Source organism: Xiphophorus hellerii, chromosome 7 (genome assembly GCF_003331165.1).
Source record: "Xiphophorus hellerii strain 12219 chromosome 7, Xiphophorus_hellerii-4.1, whole genome shotgun sequence".
Taxonomy (NCBI): domain Eukaryota; kingdom Metazoa; phylum Chordata; class Actinopteri; order Cyprinodontiformes; family Poeciliidae; genus Xiphophorus; species Xiphophorus hellerii.
Genome location: NC_045678.1, coordinates 3,125,546 through 3,148,037, shown reverse-complemented (window position 1 = coordinate 3,148,037; position 22,492 = coordinate 3,125,546). Strand labels below are relative to the sequence as shown.

The following is a 22,492-nucleotide window of genomic DNA, read 5'->3' as shown; positions in this document are numbered from 1 at the left end:
TCAAGTACTTGTGTGTTTTATTGGGATATTTTTTTCTCCAAAAGATCAACCCAAAGTACAACGTATTATTGTGAAGTTAAAGGAAAATAACTGATTCCTTTTAAAGGAAGGAATCAATTATTCACACAGAAAAATCTGAATTGTTCATCAATTGTGAATTGTGCTTTAAGTTGATGAATTGTTCATCAACTTGACAAATGTGTTGATCTACAACAACATCTCAATTCTGTCCTTTTAGAAGAAAATGTAAAAAGTTCCAATGGTATGTCTACTTGTACAAAGTCTAACTTAGGCCTCTCATATGAAGTGTGAGCAGAGCACGAATACTTCAGCATTTCTGCAACAAGAATGATTTTTTTCCAACCTCCTGCAGCTCCATTTCTCTCTAATCTTCAAGTGGATCACAACAGCAACAGATGCGTTACGACACTGACATCTGTAAAATCCCTGCTTAAGCCATAACAGTCACTTTAATTACAGAATACCTTGGATTAAAATAAAAAATTGTTCCGCTGCAGCATATTAGCAGTACCATGTAAAAGTCATCTAAACAGTTATTTGTGTCTCAGGCACAAGACTGAAGGATCTCTATAAGAAATACTGAGCAGTAAAGATGGAGATGAAATTTGATGATGCAGAAATTCCAGTCTGAACAGTGGAGCAGCTTTCCCTTCTTTCGCTGTCCGATCAAAAATAAGTCATAAAGTGATTCAGCTCCTTGTTCCTTCTTAATATTATGGCTTTCATAAAATCAGCCCAAAAAGTGCTGAGTCAGCTTCCTTCCAGCTCACATGCAGGTGACCTCGGCCTTCCCCTCCTCCTGCTCAAAGCCCCCTTCCTCCAGGTGGGACAGGGAGCCGGAGTAACCGCCTCCGAACACCGGGAAGCCCCCGATGCCTCCGCCCACGGCGGGGGAGAGATCCTCTGTGGGGGCGGAGCTGCTGACCACGCGGCTCACGGAGCGACTCGACAATTCGCTGTGCGCCGAGACCGTCTGTGGAGGCGAGAGGAAGAGGAGCATCAACAACCGGAAACTGATCCGCCTCAAAACTGATCCTGACCATGAAATGACGAGTTTCACGGCGATGAGATCCACTTAAAACATTAGCTGCGTTTCCATTACAAAGGTGCGCAAAACTTTGCTGATTTTCCACTAATGTAAAAGAAACACAATTTTGCAATTGAAAAATTCCACTAAATACAAAACACGATTAAAATCCCAAGTGATAAGTCGATAAAAAACATCCCGCCCCATCAACCCACTTGATACTTCCTGTCGTCTTCTTGTCATTTCTGCCAGTGGTAACCATGCAGTGGTTGATAACATAACTCATGTAATATGAGTTATTACAAAAAGTGTTTCCTGGAGCTTTGTAAAATACAATCATTTCTATACAGCCAGAAAAAAAAATCACCTCAACCTAGCGCAATAAACTTTCTAATCCCAAAACATGAGTTTTTTCCAAATTGCCGTGTTTCCATTAAGTAAATATTTGCAATTCCAATTTACACAATTTTGTGGTGGATGGAAACGCAGTTAGAGTGGCAAATGCAGTAGATCTAGTTGTCACAATGATGGCTTTCTATGAGAACCATTCTGTAAATCTTATTGATTATAAGCATCACTTTCACCTCCATGACAACTGTGCTGTGAAAAATGTTTTTGACCCCCTAGTGAATTTCTCCTGCATTTACACTTTTGCCAGACTTAAATGTTTTTAAAATGTTAATATTAACATACATTTTAAAATAAATGCTATGTCGCTTATGGTTATATTTGTATTAGCTAATATTGACCACGTTCGATGAGTAGCTTGTCAACAAAAAAGGAGTTTTTGATGCGGGTCAACCTTTGCCCCATGTCTTCCTCCTCTTTCAAAAGCTACTTTTCTGTAGATTCACTGCTAAATAAAGACAACTGGAGCCCAAAAATATTTTTAAAAATTAAATATCGATGATTGGCCACAAAATTGCAATCAGTGCATTCCTAGAATTAACTCAGCCTGTCATAGGCCTGTCATGGCAGCAAATTTTGCTGGGTGACAATCTGTCTTCAAAAAAGCAGGACAAAGCACCAGACTGAGGACAGTTGTCATCCAGTTTTTGGTAGAAAAAGAGAAAAACGCCAAATCTTTCAAATGGAAATTATATCACTCGTTTTGTTATGGTTATATTTGCATTAGCTAATACAAATATATTAGCTAATATGTTTAGCTAATGTAAATGTATTTACATTAGCGTAAATACATTGAGACGTTGAGGACATTCTCAGACGTTGAGGATGTCTGAGAACGTTGAGGACCTTTGTTTCGCCCCACCTGGTTCTTTAGATATCCGGATGTGGAGGTTCTGACCGGTCTCTGCAGGAACACCACCTGCTTTGTGGCCAGGTTCCCGTCACTGCATGATCAGCGGAATGGAAAAACAAACACATTATCAGACAGAAGTGCCTCACATAACGCCATGCATCAACCCACTCTGTACCCACCTGTCGTGTCGAATGATGGGGGTGGGCAGCACGCAGGTGAGCAGCCAACCAAACTCAGCCAGGGTGTGAAGCAGCGGCCCGTAGTCCGTTTTCACGTCAGAGCCCTGAACACACCGCAGACCCAACACTTACAGATGAATCTGTAGCTGAACGCTCAGATCTCTTCATTTCATTTTTTTGTGTTACAAGTTGCTCTCTATGCTACGGTATTATAGCTGAAGGTAACGCAGAAATATTTAAGATTTTAACAGGTGAAAATCGGAAAAGTGTGGTGTGCATCAATAATCAGTCCCTCTAAGTGAATTCTTTGTAGAGTCAGATCTTTTGGAGGTATGTCTCTGCCAGCTTTGCACAGACTTTGACTGTGATGCATAAATGTACATTGGTCCAACCAATTCCGTTTACCACCACTGGAATTTATTGATTCCAATAAATCATATATTAATTTTTTTTAATTTCTATAAAATGTAATCTGGTTTTCCATCAGTATTATAAAATATAAGTTAAAAGAACTTAGTGAAGATGGCAATAGAATATAATCTTGTTTCACAAAGGAGAAATTCAGGAAAACATTGTTTCTGATGCTCATCGTTTTGATTGGATAATTGGCTGAATTGGTTACAGGAAGTGAAAATGGACATACAAGTTCATTTCTGGATATTTCTTTTATCCAGAAGCAACCATTGGATGGTTTTTGAAATTAATTAATTATGTTTTGCGAGGAAAATATCAAAACATCCATCAGGAAAAAACATTAGCTTGGGGGTGGAGGGTCTTGTTAGGTAACTTTTGAAGGCAGGTTGTTGTTCTGGATTTTATTTATGGGTGTCAGATTAACTGGGGTGAACATAAACACACACCACATTACTCTTGTTTAACAATAAGAAGAACTTGATCCAGATGGTTCTGGTGTGAACCAGGAAAACACACCCTGTGAACCCTTCAAGGTCACATTTCAGGGTGGAGCCGTGACCTTTGGAGTGACCCACCTCGATGACGGTCCACTGCTCCACCACGATGGTGTCGTTAGGGGGAGGGGCGGTGCTCCGCTCTTCGTACACAAACAGTCCCTCCAGAGATCTGGGAACCGGCTCGCCTGCGACACACAAACACACACATCTCAACTTTGGGTTTTTGATGATTTGCTTCACTGATTCCCCACCAGGGGGAGCTCTGACTGCAGTAAACACAAGATGTGTTATTGTGTTAGCAGTGGATGAACCTCAAATGAGTGTAGCTGAGTGTGATGAGTTAAAATGACCCATTTATTAGAAATAGGTTGACAGCTCCCATGTGTGTGTTTGAAATGAGGGGATCTAATAAAGGTTCGGGTCGTTTTGTTCCATTCATCTAATGCAAATATCTAACTAGGTAAATTTTTTTTTTTTTAATGAAAGTTACAAACTGCAGCTTTAAAACAAAGTTGTTTAAAATGTTCCATGTGCCTATGTGTGTGTGTGTGTTTGAGCCATCAACCCGTTTTTCCCCCCCATTCCTTCCAGATTCCTACACACAAAAATTGGCCACTTCCTGTTTTGTCTCCTCTCTCTCCCCTGCTGGATCTAAAATTGGAGCGTCCTCCAGACCTCAACGACCTCACTTCCTGTTGCTGTGCCGAACAGCTGACATTTGCATCATACACCAGATGCGACGCTCACCCCTGTGAAGCCAGTAAATAAATAAATAAATAAATAACATCCTGAACTCTTGGGTCCAAACAAGGACGTGTCCGGGAGCAGCAGAGGGGCAGCCTCTCCCACCAGAACAGTAGCAGAGATCCCCAAAGCTTAGCAGCAGCCATCAAAGCTTCCAGCAGGCTACAGGGGCTGGGAAAAGTTCCCAACAAACATCCAGTGGATTAAAACATTCACCTTCCCAGGAAGCACCCCTCTGGAACGACTCCAGAGTATGTCAGGAATCCAACGCATGCATGGAAGCAGCTACGCGTCCATTTTATGCTTTCATTTAATGAAAAAGCCTTCTGAGGACAATATAAAACTGGACCCACCAAACTCTTATCAGTTCTCTTCTTTAACTTGATTCATACTTGGGTTCAAATCATGACAACACGCTGCTGAAGCCGCCTCTGATTCAACAGTGTGGCCTTTTCTGGCATCTGGACAAATTTAAATCAGTTAAAATCTAGAATACGGAAAAAGTCTGGACTGGATTATCACAGATTAAATACAGACCCTGTTCTAAACCCAGAAGAAAAAAAATCTAGAGGTCCATAAAACAGTGAAATGTAGATTTTTGAATGAATGTGTGTGTGTGTGTTTTGTTTTCCTCAGGTGCACTAGGTGTTTTTGATGTGGGCTACTTGGGCAGTTGCCCTGGGCAGCACCAGGGCTTGGTGCTGGCAGTGGTCAGTGGCCTCCAGCGCACTGACCACTTGGCCCTTTCTGGAGACCCGCATAGAAAGCGCCCCCTGGTGGTACTGACAGCCTGCTGGTACTGACACCCAAGAATAAGAAAATAAAATATATCTTATACGTTGGTTGTGCCCTGAACAAGTTTGCTACAAGTTTTCCTTGCTGTCTGCTAGAAAAAAACCCAGATAATTGCTTGCATTTTATTTGGTTGGGGGGCAGTAGAAGGAGGAGCTTGCCCAGGGCACCATTCCTGTTAGAACCACCACTGCTTGGGCGTTTACCTGAAACAAACAGTTTTGCTAAAGGGGTTAACCCCGCCATCCCCCCATGCTTGTGCAGCTTCAGACTAACCTTTAGGTGTGTCCCAGTACACAAAGGAGTCGACCAGCGTCCAGCCTTTGCGGTAGTAAGCAGCGGTCAGCTCCAGCCAGTCAGCCTCCAGCGCACTGACCACTTGGCCCTTTCTGGAGACCCGCATAGAAAGCGCCCCCTGGTGGTACTGACAGCCCAACGAGTCCAGAGGAATGCAGCCTGGGGGCCAGGAATGGAAGAAGACCAGCAGACTCAAGTCTTCAGGAGCAGACAGGAAATGTGGGTTTATGAGCAGGAATAGGTGCTTTAAGCTTTACATGCTTTACAACAGAGCTTTTTCAAAAGCTAAGAATCTTTATTTAGTGACTTGTTTGAAATGTTGCTTTATTTACATTGCCCTTGGATATTTAACTTTAGCTCCAACACCCTGCTGAAGAACAGAGAGTAAATCCAGCTAGTGGTGGCCATTTTTATATCGTTTATCATTTATCGTGATAAATTTTGGCATTATAACAATTCTGATTTGTCGTTGTCGCCATAAATTCCAATTAATGGCGTTTTAAACCCCCTCCAAACTGTCCATATTTTCGGTATTGTTCGTTTTACTACTTTCTCTGTTTGTTCAACAGTATCAGTAAATAATTAATTACCAAATATAATTAAATGAAGTTGCTGTGTGCAATTTAGTGACGCAAATCACACTGTGTGAATGGCGTCCTAAAGAAGACCATTACCAATGGGAATAATTTTCTAGAGGAGTATTTGTGTTTGTGCGGCTATGACTGCTGAGCTAGAACAGTTCGCTAAAACAGAAACTAGTAGTTCTTATAGTCACGTTTATCGTTTATCACGAAAGCGCAACAGTAAAATACTATAGGTAGGGTCAAACCTGGACTGTAGGCGTGCTCCTCCTGCTCTCTGTCTCCAGGTGGTGTTTGGGGCGGCGTACGAGGCGGGGAGCGGCAGCCTCTTTTGGGGCTGTGCACGCGCCCGTTGGTGACGCCGCTCACCTGCTGCAGGACGGAGCCAACGAACTGAACGCCTCCTCGTGCGCTGCTGTTCACCTGCAGGACGCACGCCACACGCGAGCAAAGTTAGACCCAAAGCGTCCGGGGCTTTTCCTGAGGCTGAATATTCAGAGGTGTGGTTCCAGGAGCTGTCTGACCCTGTCAATCAGCGCCCGCACCGTGTCGCTAGTTAGCGAGTCCCCGGGTAAAGGCCACTCCTCCACCCTCAGCACTGGCGCGCTGTGGCACGTGGACGCAATCTGGTTGCTGAAAGCACCAAAAAAAAAGGAAAAAAAACACAAAACACCAGTGTCCAATGTCAAATGCAGAATTTGGTCAATAAAAACCTGCACAGAGAGCATCTACTGATGAATTCAGGTTATACAAATAAACTGAATTTAATGAAATGAGTCTGAATTGATAGAATGGATGGAGCTACACATAAACAAACCTGTAAGAAAACCTGCTAGAGGCTGCAGACGACTAGCGAGTTGGGTGGAGGACAATGATCACAAACACACAGACAGAGATCAAAGCATATTCACGTGCTAAAATGGCTTACTCAAAGACCTGGATGGACATCCAGCTAGAGTTACAATGGAATGGTTTAGATTAGATTTATTTATTTTTTTTCAATTACCACCTCAGTCAACACAAGGTTTCCCAAGTATCACCATAATAATGTGTCTAACACCATTTTAAGACAGCAATAAAACAGAGCCCTCCCAGTTATTTGTTCCATTTGAACCAAAGTCAAAACTTCTCGGGGAAAAACAAAACAGGAAGGCCGTCTTAAGTCTGAGTTCTATATTCCAGCTGCAAAGTCAAATATATCCCAGCACAGCTCTAAATCCAACATGGCTGCCACATCTCTTTAGCTGCTTAAGCTCAGTAGCTTTACATCACAGTTTAGCTTACAGTGTTTGATAAGCCTTGAATTCATTGTACAAAATAATGTTTGACCGCATTGTTTCTTCTGAGCCCTACTGTTCGCAGCTCATGTACCATGAGCTGCACTTGTACCACAGCTTAAGAACCATGTATTCATATGTTAGACTGGCCCAGTCAAAGCAGAAGAAAGGACAGAGAATTCAGCTGTAATGTGTCCAAACCAGCTACAGACTTACACCAAGCAAAATGTAGTTCTATTAAATATTGTTTCTGGGTTTTAACACTTAAAAAAAAAAATCAGTTTCATTCCACTTCACAAGGATGTGCCGCTCTGTGTTGGTTGATCACTACACATTGTCTTTCTTACAATAAATCCATGATAGTTACAGTATTACAGCCAACCCACAATCAGAGTTCAGACACTCTGCCTCCTCATTGGCTGCTCAAACACCCCTGTTGTTGAGTGAATTTCTAGCCAATAGAATCCGTAGAAAATGCAACTCAAACCAAAACATTTCCTCCTCCTCCAGTCTGACCTCCATCTGAGACTGCCTATTAAATATGCAGCTGATCTCATCTATCTTTCATCGTGTCGCTCCATGGCTAGGCTGTGACTGTTGGGGGTGGGTGGGTGGGGACCTGGTTCGGGTTGTAGGCTGGCGTACCTGGATCTGGGACGGGCCAGGACGGCGCGGTAGAGCAGGCTGAAGGGCAGCGAGCGGCTCCGGCCCAGGGACAGGATGATGGGGTGGAGGGTGGCCAGGACGTAGCCCTGGGTGTAGAAGGACTGCAGGGCCTGAGGCAGCTCAGACAGGGAGGACACATACTGGACGGTAGGACGGCTGCCTGTGGGGACACACAGTTAGGCCAGGTCAGGGGTCGGCAACCTGAGGCTCCGGAGCCACACAGGCTCTTTGGACCTCCAACAATGACTCTCAATATCTTTGACTAAATATGTTGAAGAACTAAATAATGTTATTATTAAATACAGATATAATAGCAAATGCAGGTTTTTAGTAGTATTTCCTCTGTTATCATGGAATAATTGCACTGAATAGTAAACTATTTTCTATGACAAAGTCCAGCCTTCAGTCAGGCTGTGAGAGAGCAAGGCTTAATGCAGATAATAGGAAGGCTGAATTCAGCAACGAACTGTTAGCTGTTTTAACAATGCTAATAATGGTAATCACAAATATAGTATGCTAAGCCAGCTAAAAATGTTAACTCCAATTGTTTTGTCTCTGTTGTAACACTGTAAAAGCCTGTTTTTAAAGTGAATACTCTCTCATGCACTGAAAAGTGAAAGCAGGTGATGACACTTAAAATAAATTGAGGTCATTTGTTACAAGTAATCAAATTAAGTTTCTCCCAAGGAAACATACTAAGTTTATAAAGTTGTCACGTTGAACAAACTTACATAAATTAAGTTTGACAAACTTAATTTGATTACATGTAACAAATTAACTCAAGTCTTTTCCTTTTTGTAAGTTGGAGCTCCATTCTTGTTTTTCGGTGTGCAGCAGGATGTTACCTCTGCTCCTAATTACGGAGCTGTTTATACAGATGCTAAAGAGAAATGTTAATAGGTTTAAATCAGTTTAACCTGTGTGCTGTTTTTTTTATGAAGAAAAAAAACAGCACACAATCCTGCTCTCTACTTGTGACACTGAAAAAAGAGACATGGTGCTCCAACTTTAAAAAACAAATTAGTTTGTGTTCCATTTAAACAAAAATAAGTTTGTCAAACTTACTTTATTGACATTTGTTGGACATGACAACTTAATATGTTTAGAATTTACTTGGATAAACGTCTCTGAATTGAATAAATTAACAAATCTTTTTATGTTGATCTCCTTTGCATTTCTCCTTTAATGAATCTAAAGATCTGAATGTTTTTCTTTTCCCTTTGGTAATCAAAGCAGTAATTACTGTGGTATACTGCTTCCACTGGGACTTCTCTTTGAGTTGTTCTATGGTTTTATTTCAGGCTCAGACAAGCTTGGAGTCAAAGTAATCATCGAAAGCCCAGCAGTTAAACTACACAGGAATTATTTTTAACATTTTAGTTGATTGCCTGTTTTACCAGGATGAAAGTGAGAGCTCCAGAACATGGGCTTAAGTTAACATGAGGTCCGTAAACAGCGTGTGTGTGTGTGTATGTGTGTGGGCGTGTGGTAGTGGGAGCATTCCGCACAACAACACCCCCACCGCTCTCTAACCAACAAACAACCAGAGGTTTGGGAGTCCGGCACACAGCTGACATCACTGTGGTCTCACTGGTTCCCATTAGACCCAACCAGTAAAGATGGAGCTGGGGCAAACACTGCTGCATTTTACTGGAATTCCTGTGGGCTTTACCGCCGCTTCAAAGGTAGATGAAGCAGCGACGGATTCGGGTTGCAAGTCAGACGCTGGAACATGGAGGGACCGAGAGGAACCAAGAACCGTCACATGGAGAAGACCCAAGGATCCTACAAATTTTAAAATGTTCTAAATTTCATCAGTGTTTTGAACACTACAGGAAACTGAATAAAAACATTATTTGGGTTTTGGTATCAATTTTCTCCCACAGATCATGAAAGAACCCGGTGCTAAAAAGTGGTTTGTCATTCAGCAAGCTACTTCACAGGTATTTACTTTCAGGAAAACTCCAGAAAAGTGTGGATTAGGTCATCTCAGACCAAAAACAATTAAATTTAAATTACAGCTTGTCATCAATATGTTGATTGTATATTTCACAAAGTTCCAAAAAACTATGAGTTTCAGTGCTTTGTTTGTTTGGCACCTCAAGCAGACCCAGTTCAGGAAGCTTGGCTCCAATGTAAAACCCAAACTTAAAAAGATCTAGAGGTCAAACAAAAGCAGTAAAATTGCTCGTTTTTTATTTGTTCTGTCAGTGATTAGAAGTTGCTACGTCATTCAGATCACAGATTACAGATCACTTTTTCCCTTAACATCATAAAAGTTCTTCTGGCGAGCTCACGGTGTATGTCTGCTTTCAGATCATACAGCTGGAATCAAAAGGGGCGTGGCTTACAACTGAGAAATTGTATTTTTTCGACATGCAAAAATTTGTGCACATTTGTAAAGGAAATGCAGCTATGCAGGCACTAAGATCAGTGTGCTTATGCTCTGTGGGCTTGTTCTGCTGCTGTTTGCTTTGTGTTTGTCGCAGCCCTTACTCTTCATTGTGTTTCTGGGTTCATTGCCTCCCAAGATGCATTTGGATGCCAAATTGGTGAGTTGACTTCAACTCCCCATCCTGCATTGAAACTTTTCATTTGAGCAGGAGACGTCAGGAAGATGCAGATCACAAAACTAAAGGAAGACATAAAGGTTAAGGTCATCCTATGAATCAAAAGTTTAAAGTTTAAGTTTTAAAACCAACTGTACATTCTTCCAAACTTATCTTAACAAAAAATATTAAACTCACTGTACAATTTTCCAGCCATTTCATGGCTACGCAGAATCCTGAAGTAGAACTAGGCGACATAATTTAAAAATAAAATCTCAGATTTTGTCTTACCAAATTTCATTTCTGATTTGAATTCATATTTTTTCACTTTCAATTCTTACCTGACCTATTCAAAGTCCAACTAATTAGAAGCTGTAAAACACGCACGTCAAACAACATGGTTGGTAAGATGGACTGACATCACTCAGGTCTATATAAATCAAAGGACGGCTTTGGTGAAAGAGAAATCTAGATTTTTCTAAAAGGAAATCTTCAAAACCAAAACAATTGGATTCATTGAGAATCGATTTTATCGCCCGGCAGCCCCACACTGAGCAGAGTTTGGGGTTGATACCAGAGGAGGGGGCGACCTTCACCGCAGCCAAACCCTCCCAGGAGAGCCATGATGGCTCACCAAAACACATCCACACCAGGCTTTTATTCTGACATTTTGCTTTCCTCCTCCACCTCCTCTGCCCCCCACAGCCTGCCTGACCCGTCCACTCGGACACTGAGCCCTCTGTTTAGAACTGCGTGGGAGAAAAGTTGAGTGGAGGAGGAGGAGAGGAAGAAGGAGGCAGTTTAAGGGGCACAAAAAAGCAGAGAGGGGGTGACAGAGCTAAGGGAGGTTCAGAGCCAAGGACCACAGTTTATGAGCGCTTCTGTGAAGGCCAGCAAAAGAGGGCGTTGCCTGGCAGCGAGGAAAAAAGAAAACAATGATATAAAAAAAGGATAAACTCTACCCAGCCAAGATTTTGTGGACATCATCCCACAAATGTGGGACATGACTGTAAACAAGAGACAATAACTTGAACCTCTGTTTAAACCATGACTCTGGTTTGACTCTGAGGGCAAACCAGAGTCATGCCCTCTGAGAGGCATGACTTGCCTCTCAGAGGGGCAGAAATCTCAGCTAAAAGGACGAGGAGGGAAGGACAAGCTGCAGTAATAACAGACACCACAGAGCACATCTGTAAACCTTTGGGACATCTACACATCTGTGGAGCCCGGTTCTGTTCTGTGATGCACGGCTGCAGACAAAAGCTTTGGCAGAGACACAAATATGTCGGGTTTTTGGCGGTTTTCTTTTTTTTTATGTTTCTATGGTGAAAAAGCAGAACATTTATGTAGAGTCAGGGTTTCTAGATTAGACTCTTCCGTTTCATAACATTGGTAATATGTAAAGCCATGATGGGTGCACTCTGCTATCAAGGCAACGGTTGTTTTTTATTTCAATGATTATTAAGTTAGCTGATGGTTTTGAGCCATGGTAAAATTATTGCTGAATGTAGATTTTCCGTCTTATTGGGCCAGGCTGTTTGTTACAGTAGCTATTTTTCTAGTCACACAATTAGCCTGCTTAGCTTAGCATGGCCTAACTGTATACAACTCTGTTTTTAGCACGGTTATGCTAACTCTGTTCAACTTATTTATCAACTAAAAGTCAAAATAATTGAACCATTTTAGAATGCAAATGACAACTGTTTAATTTCCCCCATTTCTCCTTTATGAAGAGTTTTGTTTTGTACAGTAGTTCTTACTAGATTTTATAATTATTGTTATTAAACACCATATACATCAGCCTGCCAATGAGCGTAGAGCTGGAAATGAGCCAGTTGGCTATAATGTCATGCATTTACATGTAAACGTTAATTAAAATGTAAAGTATATTCACACCAGTTTAGTCCAAGAGTTAGTTTGCCTGGAAAGTCCGGTTTGTTTGGGTCCAATCAAACTCTGATCTGGACCTAAAACCCAAACTCTGATCCTCCTACGGACCTCGGACTCTGTTCAGTTGAGGTGAACTCTGGCGTGCTGCGAATATGTGAACATATGTGAATCCCAAGCAAACCAGAAACCGCTCAAAAAGTAGGAAACAAACTATAACGCAGGGCATTCTGGGTAAATGCAACCAAAACAAATGAACATGTCTAGCACTCCAGGGAGAAATGACGGAACGTCCTGAAGACTTTCTATTTCCGGTCACCGCTGCCATGGGCGATGAGCCGTTAAAACAAGCTAATCCAGGTCTAACTAAAGTATTCGTGATACTTCTGTCTATTGTTTTACATCACTGCATCAACTTCCTGTTGTATGTCATTCACGACTCCTCTGGAGTCACGCAGACAAAGAAAGCAGTTCTGAGTTACCTTTCCCTGTCCTTGAAAGCTGCTCTAAATTTATTATGTGCAAAACTGACTTTAATCTGAAATAATCCAGGACTGGATCCTGAGATCAGACAGAGATTAGAGGCAGACGGAGTGGCCGGAGGCCCAGCAGGTCTGACCACCTTTCAGAAGATTACCAAACACCTCGGTGTCAGGTTAAACCATTCCACCCTGTAAATCCCTCCGTACTGCCCCCTCCCATGCACTCGTCCTTGCCTGCTATCATCTACACCCTTCATGTCGGCCGTTAGCCCTTGGTTCCAATCAAAGTGCCTGTGCGACGGGGCCGTGTGTGCACAGGAACACGAAGGCCGAGGCTTCAAGGACCACTTCCGACCGGGGTAAGGCGGACGCATTCCCTCTTTTGTTCAAATGGATCGTATTGATGCATGCTCTGTTAATCAGAGAGCTTCTACAGCTCCATGAAGAGCAAACTGGAAGTGACAGTTTGAGGGAACTGATTACAGAAAGGCCTTCATGTGTCACAGAAGAGTGCAGACCACAGAATGGACACAAATAACCCCCCAACGAGCACGAAGCGATGCCTTACAGCCTAAATGATCCCTTAGCACCACAGGGTGAACTACAGAGGTGGAGTTAAGGCCTGAGTCCCTTCAAAGGGGGAGAATTATGTGCTTTCCAGCCACATAGTACCATTTTATAACACTAAGTTACCTTCAGTTGTTATACAAATGCTGTATATATGATATAACTTAAAAGAAATTTGACTTTATAATTTAACGTCTTGAAATTGGGCCTGTGTCTCTTTAAGAAAGTCCAGCTCTTTCTGAAACTCCACCTTCATCACTCCTCTATTAACCCTTTAACAACGTTTTTACCACTGAGAAGTAGCTCCTATAATGAGCTCAGTAGATGCACACTTCCACCTGGTGTTTGCTAATTGCTGCTGGCTAGTCTGAAGGAGTTGAATGGGGAAGTTGAAATGGGGAAGTTGAAATGGGGAAGTTGCGCGGGAGCGCTGCTCTATGAGGCAGAAGCTTGGACACTGCAGCTCCGAGGAGGAGCTTCGTTCTCGAAGGCGGGGCTAGGTCCAACCAGGCGTTTTGCACAGCTCTATGGTTGCCATGGAGATGAAAGGATTTCTCAAACATACATGAGAGAATCAAAGCAACACTTCAAGTACGTTTTTGATGAGGGTATATCATTATGCCATGTTGATCTGATTTCAGCAAAAAATAAATAAAAAATGGAATTCAGCATCAAGAACATAGACATATTAGGATTTTAGGTCCCTTAAAACAGTGAACCTCCTGCTGCTGCCTCTTACCTCCACTCAAATATTAACGACTGCATTATTTATACATGCTAAGTGTGTGAAGATAAAAATGTTTTCCTTACCTTATACTCTTATGAAGTAGCATCTGCTATCAATTTTTGTTGAAAAACTGACACGCATAATGGGAAAGTCAAAATGGAGAACAGTCTAGAAATTTGTTCTATACTTTGGAAATTTCAAACAATCATTAGCTCAGTTTCCATTGACCATATAACTGCACTGCACAATTTTACATTTTGAAAATAAATTTGCTTAGTGAAAAATTTTGAAAAGACTCGTTTTTTGATCAAATGTTTTGGTGCTATGAGATGGATGCTCATAGCCATTGGTTAATCTTGCAAAATTACAATGGAAACACTTTATTTTTTTTTTTGCATCACACAGGTCACATGATCACCAACCAGATGTTGCCACAGCAAAGAAGAAGACAGGAAGTAGTTGCAGGACGATGGCGCGGAATGTTTTTAATAACTTATCGCGTGAACAAATTTATCCAAGTGTGATTTTAATTCCGTTTCTTATTTAATGCAAAATTGGGCAGTACCTGGAGAAACTGTCCCATACAGAACTAATGTTGGCACCTTAATGGTAAACAGGACAAGAGGTAATCCCTCAGATTGATCACTCTTAAATCCTCAGAGCTCCACTTCCTGGTGGGAGTCGGCGTGTTGGTGTGGACAAAAGCAGAATAATCTAAGTGGCTATTGAGCTGAGGCCACACTCAGCAGTCTGCAATCAAGAGATCAATAGCTTTGACTGTCCTGCTGGAGTCCAGATGCTTCCTCCCCTTCACAGAGTATCAATATGGATATCATTTATTCTACATACTATATCTGAGAAGGCAGAGTCAGTGCAGTCATGAGGTACTTTAGCGAGATGCATCAGAGAGTCGGACCCCACATCAAGTCTCCTATATAGTCAAAGTGAAACAAGGCCAAGCTGCCTGGGAGCTCTGGGGGGTGGATGGGGTGTGTTCTTACTGCGTGTGCCCCAGAAATGCTTGGTAGTTTCAAGGAGAAGCAGAGACGTCCTTTAGCCGTTGAAGTGATTGATTTGATCGATTCTGAGTCCAGCTCAGAATCCTTCAAGTGGAACTGGAATGTTTTTAGGTCAGTTTGTCTCCAGGAATCGAAGGGCAGTGAGCTGAGCTCGTTGAATGGAACACCAGCTGATCATATATGTGCATGTATGGTCTTTCATGACACATTATGTGAACGCTGACTGGCTTTGCTTTAAGAAAACATCAGGGTCTTCATAAACAAAGAGAATCTGACCTCTGTGTTCCAGAATAGAAAGATTGATCAAGATTTAGTTATCACAACCGGACAGATAGAAACACCTAAAGGAGCCAAATCATAGTCTGTTAGACTAAAACCATTTTAAAAAAGCAATAGTCACTTTTCTTCCTTCCTTTTCCTTTACTTCATAGCAAAATGCGATGTAAAGCTGCCTTCCCATTGTTTGCAGTCTTGCTATGTATGCTAGCATATTAAAAAAACACTGTTATTACAGTTAGTAGGTCTTTTATCTGAGGAAGTGAAGTGGAATTTGGTTAACATAAAATCCTGACATGTCCTTGAGATGTGTGTGTTGTTTCCTAGGTTTCAGATGAGAGAATCCTGTCAGTGTCTTCATTCTGAAAACATGGTGTGAGCTGGTTGGCAGACATTAGCTTCATATGGGTGGTGCTGTACTAAAATCATTTATTTGGCAAGAAATAGCTCGGCAGATTGAAAAGACGATGCCGGTTGTAAGCAGACGACTACAAACTGGGTGAACTGGTATTTGCACCGTTTTATTTTCATATGTTGTAAATTGTCTGTTGTCTTTAATGCACAAATAACTGCACATTTTGTACTTTTTAAAAAATTATCCTACTCAATTGGACATTCCTTGGATCAGATTATGCTATTTTCGATAACCTTTCAGTATTTTAAGTTATAATTTTGTCCTTACGGTACAGCATATTGTTCTTAATTTTATATTTTAGGCATTTTTAATACTTTTATCCTTGTGCAAACCTATATGTTATAATATCCTGTCAGTTACATCTAAATTACAGTTACACTGTGAGACAATAAAGGCTATTCTATTCTATAGAAGAGTACAGGTTATCTCTGTATCCTGTCAAGTATTTCACTGAGAGCTTCGCACTCAGTGAAAGCATTTTTGTCCAATTAAAAAAAATGCAAATGAGTGTTTTCACACTGTTTGCATGTTCTAAAACTGCTGGTGTGATGCTGTCATTTTCACATTTCTTCTTTCGATTGAACCCTTCCTGTAACAAAGTCACAAACGTGGACAATTAACACCTAATGGTCTTCGCTCATATAGAGAATCAGGAGGATATACAAAGGAATCAGGGTGAAACCCCGTCTGCTGTTAGGATTCTCTACAGGTGAAAACAGGAAGAAAATCTATTTATTTACTACTTAGCACATGTATTTTTGGATCCAAACACACAGATGAGTCACATGAAGACACTCTGCGAGTGAAAAGCTTTATTTATACGTGTGTCTGAGGGAAGAGGTCATGACTGTGAAGGTTTTCTACCACATGGTGCAGATACAACAGATGCAGAAATGTAACTGAGAAAACTATTATTATAAATATTCATGGGCATAATTCACACTAACCCATTTTTTGCAGTCAAACATTGTGGTGGTAGTGAGATGGTTTTAGTCTTTTCCTTCTTCATAATCTAGACAATTTGCTGGAATCTTCAGACCTGTATGAGAATATCCATTAGGAGAATCTCCGTCTGCCAGTTTGTGTCCTGAAGCTCAAGGAAACTGGGATTGTTTGGCAGGGACGATGTTACAAAGCATCCCAGTAAGTCCACCTCTGAATGGCTGAGAAAAGAACAAACTGAAGGTCTTGGAATGACAGTCAAAGTCACGACTTCTTGAGTCTGTTTAGCTTAAAATCCCTTTATTGTGGCTTAATTAACACAATTGCTCCACAATAAAGTAAAAGACTCATTGCACCCAAAGTTGGTGCAACTAGTTATTCTTTGGTTTTAGGGCAATTACTTTTTCACATAGAGCCAAATCATCCTTTGAAAACTGCTTTTTGTGTCAAGTTGACATTAGTTTAACAATCTGGAATGCTTAATTGTAGCAGACCATTATGTGTGTGTAGTGTGTGGGAATGCATAAAACAGAGCGTAATATGCCATTGGCTTGTATTGCTAATAGTTGTTAGCACCCCAGCCATTAGCAAATCGCTTCACACGATTTAATCGAGGGGCGGGAATTATCGAATCATTTATTGTTTATTATTTATCGTGATAAATATCTTGTCATGAAAAGAATTTTGATTTATCTTTGTCGATAAATTCCCATTGATGAATGGGAATCGTTTGTATTGTCAGGATTGTTATTTTTCCCACTTCCTCCGCTGTTTGTTCAATGAGAGTATCAATGAATGTCAATACATTTAAAAATATGATTAAATACAGTGTGTGCTGCTTAGTATTACAAATCACACTACTTTATGTGACTGGTGTTCTATAGATATGTGTTACAAATGGGAATTTTTCAAGAGCCGTATTTGTTTGTGGGGCTTTGATTGCTGTGTCATGCAGACAGAGTCATACAGTTATCTAGAAAAGTTGCTCTTATCATCCCGTCAGCACAAGAGCACCACAAAATATTGTGACAAAACTTTAAGTCCTGTAAAGCTTAAGGCTCTAAAGTCAACAACACAACAAAAGCAATTCTTGCTACATGTTCATTCAAGAGGACAGAATGGTGCAAGTCAGTAGCTATGTTTCCATTGACCATAAAATTGCACAATTTGACATTTCACAAATAAATTTGCTCAATTGAAATACGCCATTTTCGAAAAAAAAACAAACAAAAAACAAAACTTGTTTTTTGATTAAAAGTTTTTGCACTAGAATGAGGTTGTTTTCTTTTGTGTGAGAATGGTCGTTTCAAAATTGGCTTATTTCACCAAACTGCAACGGATAAAGTTTATTCGCATCATTTGAGTCACATGATCAACAACCAGAAGGCGACAGGAAGTAGTTGAAGGATGATGGCATGGCATGTTTTTTTAATGACTTATCACGTGACCAAAGTCATTCACGCGTGATGTTCATTGCGTTTCTTTTTTAATGGAAACACCGCAATTGCAAAATTGCGTCTTTTCCACATTATGATATAACACTGACAAAGTTTTGAACAAATTTGTAACGAAAACGCTGCTACTCACTCAATGCAAGCTGCTGGGTTTCCTTAGAAACCTTTGAAACTACTGTGAATCATTTGAGCTTAATGTGCTGTTCGATTGGAATTGGAATGTGTGTGTCATTGAATTGAAATGATTTTTTTTTTTTTAAAGTACCGTGAGACAACATTTGCTGTGAATTGGCAATATAAAAACTAGCTGAACAGAATTGAGTCAATCCGCAACAAACTAATATACCGAGAAATTTCAGAGAAACTGGCTGCTCAACGGTACACACGCAACATGACATCAACGGCGCGCCGGCCACAGCTCCTGCACGCCCACGCTCCCACATTCCTGCCCATATTCATACCCACATAGCGAGGAGCACGCTGCCAATGGAGACACACCCAACTTGGCTGGTACCGAACCAGACATTAACCAGCTAGAGTGAGACTTGACAATGGAGAAGGGACTTTAAAGTAGAAAACACATGTAGTGTTGCATGGAGGTCAGCTGAGCGAAAGCTATTATATTTGATGTCATGCTACAGAAAGTAAGCTATATGAAGTGTAAAAACTTCAACACTGCGGTCACCGAATCAATCACGGCACCTTTCCATATCACGGCACAATCTAAAGTGGAGCGGACCTCTGCTCAGCCTCCCTGATCTCTGACTTTAGAAGCTGCTCTCTGTTCTGTGATTCACCGTTTTTCTCCCTCGGCCTGCTGTTTACACACCCAGCTCCCATTCACAACTTAATCACCGTTTCCTTCCAAATAGGTCACGGCAAAAGCAGCCAGTTGGAGCCCCAGATGAAGGGATTATCCTCAGGGCCGTTCAAATTAGACTCCGTTTGCCAGCAGGTGTTTTCTTTTTTTTAACGTGTCAGGGAGGGAGTTTCATTTAGCTGCAGGGGAAGACGTGTGAATGAGTGAGTGTCCTTGTGCGTTTGGAGGGAAAGAGCCACGAGAGGAAGAGAGGGGAAAAAAAATCATTGGTGACCTATTTTCTCTTTTTTTGACAGGCTGAATGAACGTCTCTGTTGCCAGGAAAGGTCTGCTGCATCTCAGGCCTGGTTGGTAATTTCACACAGTAATTTAGGTGCTAGTTTCACTTTGTCTTGTTGAAATATTATTTTTACTGCACATAATATGCACAATAAAATATAATGGACGCTATAATTAAAATGTTGGATACTTTTAAGGCCAAAAAAAAAAAAAAAAACAGAGAGAAAATTGGGCTGCACAGTGGCGCAGTTGGTAGCACTGTTGCCTTGCAGCGAGAAGGTCCTGGGTTCGATTCCCGGCTGGGGTCTTTCTGCATGGAGTTTGCATGTTCTCCCTGTGCATGCGTGGGTTCTCTCCGGGTACTCCGGCTTCCTCCCACAGTCCAAAAACATGACTGTCAGGTTAATTGGTGTCTTTAAATTCTCCCTAGGTGTGAGTGTGCGTGTGCATGGTTGTTTGTCCTGTATGTCTCTGTGTTGCCCTGCGACAGACTGGTGACCTGTCCAGGGTGAACCCCACCTCTCGTCTGGAACGTAGCTGGAGATAGGCACCAGCAACCCTCCCGACCCCATTAGGGACAAAGGGTGAACAGAAAATGGATGGATGGACTGTCCAACGCATCATTAAAAACTGGAAGGATGGTGGGGAACCATCGTCTTCCAGGAAGAAATGTGGTCGGAAAAAAATCCTGAATGATCGTGATCGGCGGTTACTTAAACGTTTGGTCAAATCAAATCGAAGAAAAACAACAGCAGAACTCAGGAGTATGTTTAATTGTGAACGCAAAAGCATTTCCACACGCACAATGCGAAGGGAACTCAAGGGGTTGGGATTGAACAGCTGTGTAGCCGTAAGAAAACCTCTAATCAGTAAGGCTAACCAGAAAAAAAGGCTTCAGTTTGCTAGGGAGCATAAAGATTGGACTCTGGAGGAATGGAAGAGGGTCATGTGGTCTGATGAGTCCAGATTTACCCTGTTCCAGAGTGATGGGCGCATCAGGGTAAGAAGAGAGGCAGGTGAAGTGATGCACCCATCATGCCTAGTGCCTACTGTACAAGTCTGTGGGGGCAGTGCTATGATCTGGGGTTGCTGCAGTTGGTCAGGTCTAGGTTCAGCAACATTGTGTGCCCAAAGAATGAGGTCAGCTGACTACCTGAATATACTGAATGACCAGGTTATTCCATCAATGGATTTTGTCTTCCCAAATGGAACGGGCATATTCCAAGATGACAATGCCAGGATTCATCGGGCTCACATTGTGAAAGAGTGGTTCAGGGAGCATGAGACATCTTTTTCACACATGGATTGGCCACCACAGAGTCCAGACCTTAACCCCATTGAGAATCTTTGGGATGTGCTGGAGAAGGCTTTGCGCAGTGGTCAGACTCTCCCATCATCAATACAAGATCTTGGTGAAAGATTAATGCAACACTGGATGGAAATAAATCTTGTGACACTGCAGAAGCTTATTGAAACAATGCCACAGCGAATGCAGGCTGTAATCAAAGCTAAAGGCGCTCCAACAAAATATTAGAGAGTGTGACCATTGTTTGGTGGAGACTTTTTTTTTGGCCAAGCAGTGTATATATATATATATATAAACAAGCAAGCAAACAAAAAACAAATAAAAACATCTCATCCTAGCGTCAAAGCTTTTCTCACAAGTTTTTTTTTCTTAAGTTGCCATGTTTCCATTAAACAAATTTATTTTCCACATGTCAAATTTCGCAATGATATGAAGATTTTTATATATATATATCACAGTAAAGTTTTAACTGATACGTCTAACTACAGTAGTGCCACTGAATCAAAATGACCTTGCTCATATTTAGCAATCCTTTCAGTAAAAGACAATTATTTATGAATAACGATGACTGTATAAGCCGTCGTGTTATGGTGGTTTGTACCTTGTTGCTCAGTAGAGAGAGACCGGATTCTTTTATTCATAAAAAGTTTGAATGTATCCAAAATCGTACCGAAAAATACTGAACTCTCTCCATTCATAAACGTGTGGGTTACTTTCCCCCCTGGATTTTGACTCTCAGGCATCTTTTAAATACTTGAATAAGAAAAAACAACAAACAAACAAACAAACAAAACACGTGCTTGTCATTTGTGTGATCGATGTGTCACAACCTCTCAGGCGGGTTGTAGCCCCGCATGGCCCGTTCATTTGAAGCGAGAGTATGTAAAATTCTCTCCGAAATAATGCAGAAAAATAACTTGCACGATGCGATAATTCAGTGTTTTCTATTGCCGAGCAGGTGAGATGAGCTGCGTTTACGTTTAATCAATGTAATGCTTTTAGCGGATGAGAATGTAATAAATCCAAAGATCACTGTCCCCAAACTGGAACAATAAAAAAGCGCCCACACACACACACCCACACCCCCGCACACACACCAACACACACACACACACCCACCCCCCCACACACACACACACACACGCCCACACACAGAACTAAACTTTTTCTGACCTTAGGAAAGGTAGTGACAACTAAGAAAAACAAAAACGACATTAAACAATGTTCCATCTGCACACAACCACTTTTAGCATACCGACGTTTCAATAGATTACTTCATATTTGATGATACCAGACACTACACAATAATTTAAATTGGCCTATTATTTTTTTATATTAATCACCATTATCTGTCAATATTTTGCTATGAAACTGTAATATGAAATATATGACAAAAAATGTGCGAGAAACACTTTAGAGAGGTTTACATTCATCCATCCAATCGAGTCAAAGTAAAGAGTTCCCGAGGTTTACCTTCCAAACTGAAGTCCAGCAGAACATAATCATACACGGTGTCTGTCTTGGTCTCCACCTGGGGTCTCTTCAGGGTGGAGTAGATTTTCCCGGGACTGCTGTCCTCCGGGTCTTCCAGTTTCCTCAAGCCGCAGCCCATGTTCCCTGAGGCGGGGAGAGGCGCTCTCTCAGCGGGGTGGGAGCAACTCAGGAGCCGCCGCCGGTGGACTGTGGAGACTTCAGCTTCTAACGGGACCGCTCCATCTCTGCTCCACCGGAGCCAATAATCCCTTATTGATGAATGGAAAGCACGAATGATAGCAACAGGAAGGAAACACCCAGCGCAGCGGGTTTGACTTTAACAGAGTCCCGCAGCAGAGGATGCTGCTGCTGGGGGCGCGTGGACAGGAGAGAGCGCGCGCTTCTCCTGGAGAAAAGTTTCCACCCCGTAAACAAGTTCACGAGCGGAAAAACATCACTTCCGCCCAAAACTTCAGAATAAAGCAATGAGGAATCAAATGAAATGCGGGACGTCTTGAAAGTATTTGGGTAATGAAGCAT

At 41.7% G+C, this 22,492-nt stretch overlaps 1 protein-coding gene across 1 annotated transcript; it reads right to left on the bottom strand.

The window, feature by feature from the left end:
- Positions 1 to 22,364, bottom strand: rftn2 (raftlin family member 2). Its single transcript, XM_032566669.1, has 9 exons — positions 21,953 to 22,364; positions 7,736 to 7,916; positions 6,338 to 6,446; positions 6,062 to 6,236; positions 5,212 to 5,430; positions 3,478 to 3,584; positions 2,489 to 2,592; positions 2,319 to 2,400; positions 1 to 994 (listed from the first exon to the last, which is right to left on the bottom strand). Exons 1-9 carry the CDS (start codon positions 22,089 to 22,091, stop codon positions 788 to 790), a joined length of 1,323 nt encoding a protein of 440 aa, XP_032422560.1. The 5' UTR covers positions 22,092 to 22,364; the 3' UTR covers positions 1 to 787.
- Between the last annotated feature and the right edge of the window lie 128 nt (positions 22,365 to 22,492).

Coding starts and splice junctions, on each gene's coding strand:
- rftn2 (XM_032566669.1), bottom strand. CDS start 22,091: ATGGGCTGCGGCTTGAGGAAACTGGAAGACCCGGAGGACAGCAGTCCC. Junction 6,237..6,337: donor TGCGGGCGCTGATTGACAGG/GTCAGACAGCTC, acceptor TGCGTCCTGCAG/GTGAACAGCAGCGCACGAGG. Junction 2,593..3,477: donor AGCAGTGGACCGTCATCGAG/GTGGGTCACTCC, acceptor CGGTGTGTTCAG/GGCTCTGACGTGAAAACGGA.